The sequence below is a fragment of the Asparagus officinalis genome, chromosome 4 (assembly GCF_001876935.1).
Source record: "Asparagus officinalis chromosome 4, Aspof.V1, whole genome shotgun sequence".
NCBI classification, from domain to species: Eukaryota; Viridiplantae; Streptophyta; class Magnoliopsida; order Asparagales; family Asparagaceae; genus Asparagus; species Asparagus officinalis.
The window spans coordinates 4,517,661-4,524,164 of record NC_033797.1 but is presented as its reverse complement, the minus strand read 5'-3'; the positions used below and the strand labels follow the sequence as shown (position 1 = coordinate 4,524,164).

At 36.9% G+C, this 6,504-nt stretch overlaps 1 protein-coding gene across 1 annotated transcript; it reads left to right on the top strand.

Moving 5' to 3' along the window:
* On the top strand, positions 3,499-5,243 carry LOC109836412. The gene is made up of 2 exons (XM_020404305.1): positions 3,499-4,238; positions 4,278-5,243. The coding sequence occupies exon 2, from the start codon at positions 4,435-4,437 to the stop codon at positions 5,095-5,097; it is 663 nt and encodes a 220-aa protein (XP_020259894.1). The 5' UTR covers positions 3,499-4,238; positions 4,278-4,434; the 3' UTR covers positions 5,098-5,243.

Sequence of the window (6,504 nt, the reverse complement as noted above, 5' to 3'; positions counted from 1 at the left end):
AACCGGATCTTATAAAAAGACCGGATCTTTGTAATCGATAAACTATTACAAGAGTGTACGATGGAATCATTAATGAAGAAAGCAACGATTTTTCCCGCGAACAATATATATATATATATATATATATATATATATATATATATATATAGGGTGAGGTTCTAATAAAAACCTAGAAAACTAAAAACCAATCCTAACCCTCCAATCTATAACATCCAATGGTCAAAATTGAACAAAAAACGCATGCATTTATTTCAGCACATGCATTTATTGCTTATTCTCTTTAGTGGGCTTTTTGTTCAATTTTGACCATTGGATGTTATAGATTTATTGCTTATTCTCTTTAGTGGGCTTTTTGTTCAATTTTGACCATTGGATGTTATAGATTGGAGGGTAAGGATTGGTTTTTAGTTTTTAGACTAAGTAGGTTTTTATTAGAACCTCACCCTAAATTTATAAACCTCAACCCTCACCACAACTTCGGAGTTTTTGGTATCAGAATTGGTATCAGATTAACACAGGTTCAAACCCTACAAATTTATTTCAGATTTACAAGTCTCGCGAAAGGGGTCCCAAATTGTGGGGTTTAATTAGAGTATAATATTATAACCGCCACCGCAACTTCAGAACTTTGGTGCAAGTGAAGGAGAGGGTTTAGAATCAAAACCCTAAATTAAAAAGATTACTTTAAAAAAAAAGGAACCCATTTGGACCTGGGATTCGAAAACAGAATCAGCAAGAAGTCTATAATTCTCCTCCTCGATATACTCCCAGTTGTTATCGTAGGCTTTGAGAAGGTTGCTGAGAGTGGATCTCGTNGTTGACAGCTGATTTCGCTCTCTGTTCCATTCTACTTTTGGATTTTTCTAACAACGGGAAAATAAACAGAACTAAAAACCTAGAATTTTCCAAGAAAAGGAATTCTCTCTCTCTCTTACTCGACCAAAAAAAGGAAAGAAACAGAGAGACAGAGAGGAAAGAAGGATCTTGTACCTTGGGATGCTTTCATGGAGTCAGACGTTTTTGACGGGCGCAAAAAAATCTAGGGTTAGGGTTTTGGGCTTTCTTTTTGTTTTTTCCTCCGAGATTCTGGGTTCAATTGATTTGTTGGCACGAAGAAGTTCAAAAGGGAGGGAGGGAGGACTGCGCTGACGGTTTCTTGGTGTGGTGCTCCGCGGGAGTAGGTGGGTCATCGGTTAGTCACATGCAGGATTTTCTTTTTGCATATAAGTACGTGAATAAGAGAATTTTTAAAAAAAAAAACTTTTCCTTTTATTTATTTATTTTCTTCTTTTTTTTCCTTTTCAGGGAACTTCCCACAATCCTTCTAACCATGGGGTATCAAACCTCCGGGAGTGGCAAAGGGGCAAACCCCCAAAGTATAGCCTCGAGTATTCTAAAAAATTAAATTTCTATGGATGCTCTCCAGAAAAGTCGAACACGAAACCTTAGAGTACTACTCATAGACAGTTTACTAACTTGGCTAGACTCTCTTGGGTCAAATTTAAAATATCGTTATTTATGGATAGATATCACATGAATTGACAACTTTTAAGCTTTAGTTGCTTAACCACCAAAATCAAAAAAATTGGTGACTATTTGTTTTTACTCTCTTTAAATTTGGTGATATTAAATTATAATAAATAATTCAAATCATCAAAATTTGTATTTACCTTTTACTAGGGGAAGTATTTTTGTGTGGTAGACGGATGGAAGGGATACAATAGTTTTAGTTACTCATGTTTTGCATATGTAACACCTTTTAACTTCTTGCAAACTACAACTAAGGGCCTGTTCGTTTGCCTTAAAAAATGGGAAATCAAAGAAATAGAAAACTATTTCTAAAAAATGGGTTTTTGAATTGTTTGGTTGGCTAAAAAAAAGGAAATCAAAAAAATGGAGATGAGATGAGATGAGTTGTCACATTATTATTGGATGATGTGAGTGATTTTTTAAGAAAACTAGTTTTGATGTTGTTCGGTTGGCGAAAAAAATAAGGAAATGAATTATAAGAAACATATTTCCTGTAGTTTTGTTGTTTTCTTTTGTTTGGTTCATTCTTAAAAATAAGAAATAAAATGAGATGAGATGAGTTGTCATTGTATTATTGGGTGATGTGAAGAAAGATTAAGAAAAGTGTTTTCACAACTTTTTGGGATGAAAACAAAGAAATGAAATGTTAATGAGATGAGGTGAATTGTTATAATATTTTATTCGATGATGTGAGTGATTTGAAATGATGAAAAGTAGGGGTGGGCAAAAACCGAAACAAACCGGTTCAACCGAAAAAACCGTCCGAAAAAACGGATCGAAAAACCGCCCGAAAAAACGGATCGGTTAACCGAACCGAATTAAATGGATGAGAAGAAGTCTCTAAACCGCCCGAACCGAATTAAACCTGTTTGGATCCGATTTGAACCCCTGAACCGCCCAAAAAAAACCGAACCGAATTCTTAAACAAAAAGTAGCTGCGAGCCTTGGGTGTGAAGAAAATTTATGGCTGAATGTTTAGCATTTAAGAATTGTGGGGTGGAGTTTATACTAACATATATTTGAGTACGCTGATATAGTTAAGTGAGATTTCCGTAAATCAATACAAGATGTTGAGGTTGAAGGATAAATTTAGTGTTTTGGTCAAATTTCAGTGATAACATGAATACAGCTTGCTTTTTTTTGTTTGGTTCATTCTTAAAAATAAGAAATGAAATGAGATGAGATGAGTTGTCATTGTATTATTGGGTGATGTGATCCAAGATTAAGAAAAATGTTTTCACAACTTTTTTGGATGAAAACAAAGAAATGAAATGTTAATGAGATGATGTGAATTGTTATAATATTTTATTCGATGATGTGAGTGATTTGAAATTATGAAAAGAGATGAGTTGAGTGATGTTTGGATGAAAATAATATTTTATTAGATGTGATGGATGAGTTGTTAGATAAAAATAATATTTTATTAGATGTGGTGGATGAGTGGTTAGATAAAAATAATATTTTATTAGATGATGTGGATGAGTTGTTGGATAAAAATAATATTTTATTGGATGTTGTGGGTGAGTTTTAGAGATAGAACTGAAAAAAATGGATTATTTTGAGATTTTCACCTTTTCCATTTCCATTTCTTGGTTTTTAGGAAATAAACGAACAGGCCCTAAATATTATTTGATAGGGGGGGCTGGATGTGGGAACAGCGGGAGCAAGTGATCATTTGAAATGAAAGCCTTATTATACATTACAGTGATGGGCATGACATGACATGTGAGGAGGATGTAGCTAAAATTTCAGTCTAGTAAATAATGCAGGAGGAAGATGTGACATTACTCATAAAATAATAAGATCTTTGTGACTTTGTTGAGATTTAGCCATATTATTTATATAAAAAAAAGGAAAAATTGCTTCAAGGCCCCAAACTTGAAAAAACAATGTGCAACAGCCCCATGTACTTTTAAAGTTTGGTATAAACCCAAAATACACTCCAAAACTTCATTTTAGCCCCTCCAGCTCACTCAATCCTCAGAATCCCGAATTTACCCTTCCCGCCCACTCTGCTACAGCCATCGTGCGTTGGTAACGGTGCCGCCCACTCCGCTACTATCGAGGCGCTCTCTCTCTCTCGTCTCTCTCCCTCCCGCACTCTGTCTCTGGCTTACTCTCCGGCGAAAAACCAAAATCCGCTTCTAGGGTTAGGTCGAAACCAGTTCGCAGATGGAGAAAAAATCGGCGAACGAATACGAAGTGGTTCACCATCCTCCGCCGCCGCTGCAACGTCAGGAACATGCACCAATGAACGACGAGCGAGAAGACTCGCCGTCGCCTTCCAAGACCGACGAAGATCCTCCCTCGCCTTCCAAGACCGACGAAGACCCCCTTTTGCCATCTGAGACCGACCGTGGCACCGATTCTCTCACATCCTCCCCTGCCTCCAAGTCGTCGTCCACCCATGCGTCATCATCAGGGAATGGCAGCACCGATGAAGCCACCCAAACGTTGTTGAGTTTCCAGATGGGTGTAAGGAGAAAAAGAAAAATTACAAGTTCACTAAACGCACCACAGAAATCCATAAAGAAGTAAGATAATGTTATATGTTATATTTTGTAATTTACATAGATGTTAAGGGATTGAAGTTGAATTGTGAACTATATGCCTGGACATTGGTTGAAGGACATGTTAGCTGATACCTTAATGTTAAATGTGAACTATATACCTCTTATTAATGTTAAGTTTGGCTGTTAAGTGTTAAGGTTTCTTATTAATGTTAAGTTTGGCTGTTAAGTGTTAAGGTTTATAGCGTAACTGTTACAGTTCATTGTTGCATGTTAACTATTGGATGTTGGATGTCAAGTGTTGTTGATGTTAAATGTTTAATTATAATACAGGAAAAAGTCAGGTGCTGCTAAAATTAGACCCACTGCAAGTTTCTCCGCATATTGTAAATTTATGAAAGTCCTCGAACCGAGAATGCGGCAGTGTCATTGGGATGCATACCAAGGGTGTACATTCCAGCATTATGTAAAGTTTGGCCCCCCAGCAAAAGATCGACCCACGCTGGAACTTGTATTGAGACACTATAAGGGTAATGAAGTGGCGTTTTCTCTGCCCGATGCCGAAAGTGGGAGAGAAAAGGTTGTTAATTTTGATTTGGACTGGGTGCATGAACATACAGGTTTCCCAATTGATGGGGAAATAATTTACAATAATAGAGATCCTTACCCTAGGCTTTGGGTGGAGTATTTTCATAAACGTTTTACTAGAAAGGGAAAGAAATCAGCGAAGAATATGCGGCGATATGTGGAAGAGCTACTGCAATCTCTTGTTGAATCAAGGAAGAAGAAGGATATTGAAGATTTTGTGTTACTGCAGATACTTTATCAATGTTCATTGATGTGGTGCCCTAGCAGTGTCCAAGGCATCCCAAGGCTCTTGTTCAAATATGTTGATTCAATTGAAAGAGTGAGGAATGTGGCCTGGGGGAAATACATCTATGATCAGACGAAGAAAGGAATTAAGATAGCCAGGGAAGGTCTGCACAGGTCAGGAATAAGCTATGTACCTGGATGCATGCCTTTGATCCCTGTAAGTTGGATTAATCTGTGCATGTGAACGCTTGCTTGTTTTCTGTCAACTTACGTCAAGAAACCATTAAGGCTTACTGGTTCATGTTAACTATTCTAAGGATCTTGTTAACTATATTTCGGTTCATGTTAACTTTAGTGTTTCCAGTATTAAAGTTGGTGTTGTCAGTGTTAACTATATTGCAAGATGAGTTGTGTTAACTATATTCATGTTTAAAAGATTAGTATTGCATACTAACATGTATTAATTGCTTGCAGCTATGGTATTATGAAATGACGGGGATTAAAAGATATGCCTTGAGCAATAGATCCAAACCACCCCTCACTAACTGGGTGAAGATTGGTGAGAAGTATGGATCTTTTAGAAATAGAACAATAGTTGCCAAGGCTGCAAAAGCTAGCATCCAGGTTGTACAAAAACCAATAGCTGAAATTGGCCCATCCGATGAGAAATATCCAATCAGAAGGCCATTGATGAGGCTTAGAAGGGAAGGGATTGTACCACAATTACCAGTCGTACATAGGGAGGCCAAGAAAGCAGCAGTAAGGAAGAGGAAGATTGAAGAAGAAAAGAAGGTTGAAAAGAAGGAAGAAGAGAAGGAACATGAGAAGAGATGGTCAATAGGTTTGGTAAGTTCTAAGGTGCTAAATATTATCACAAGAATACATAACATGTTAGCAACAATAGATAACATGTTTTCTACAACAGTTAACATGTTACCAACAATAGATAACATGTTTTCTACAAGTGTTAACATGTATGCACAAGAGTTAACATATTAGCAACAAAAGTTAACATGTTTCAATAAGAGTTAACATATTATCACAAGAGTTAACATGTTAGCTACAAGAGTTAACATGTTACCAGAGAGAGTTAACATGTTAGCAGCAAGAGTTAACATGTTACCTATAGATGATTGAAGAACCTTTAATTATCTGTGTCAATTGTGGACCACTTACTGTTAACCTTTATAAACTTGATTTTAACTCTTTGTTATTTCTAAATTATAGATAATGTCAAAAGCCATTGATGAGGCTTTCGAAAGGGAAGATGAGATTGAAACGTTACCGGTTGAGGAGCAACTGCAATTTTGGAGAAATGCTGCTAAAGTAAACCAGAGACTTTGCCGTACACTGAGGGTCTCGAAGAAATTGTATTGTCAAACTTTCATGGACGAGATTCGTAGACTTAACGAAAAGGTTAAGGGGTTGGACGAATCTTGTGACATAGTAGATCCCTTGATTTTAAAGAACAATGTGAAGAAGCTTATTGCACAGCAGCTGAAAGGAAACCCTACAGTGGAAGAAGAAGAAGAGGACAACTATGGAGAGAGAGACGACGTCACCATGAATGAAGGTGTCGAGGAAATGGGCAAGAACGAAGAGAGAGAAGAAGTGACCAAGGATGAGGAGGACAAGCAGATGGTTGAGGATG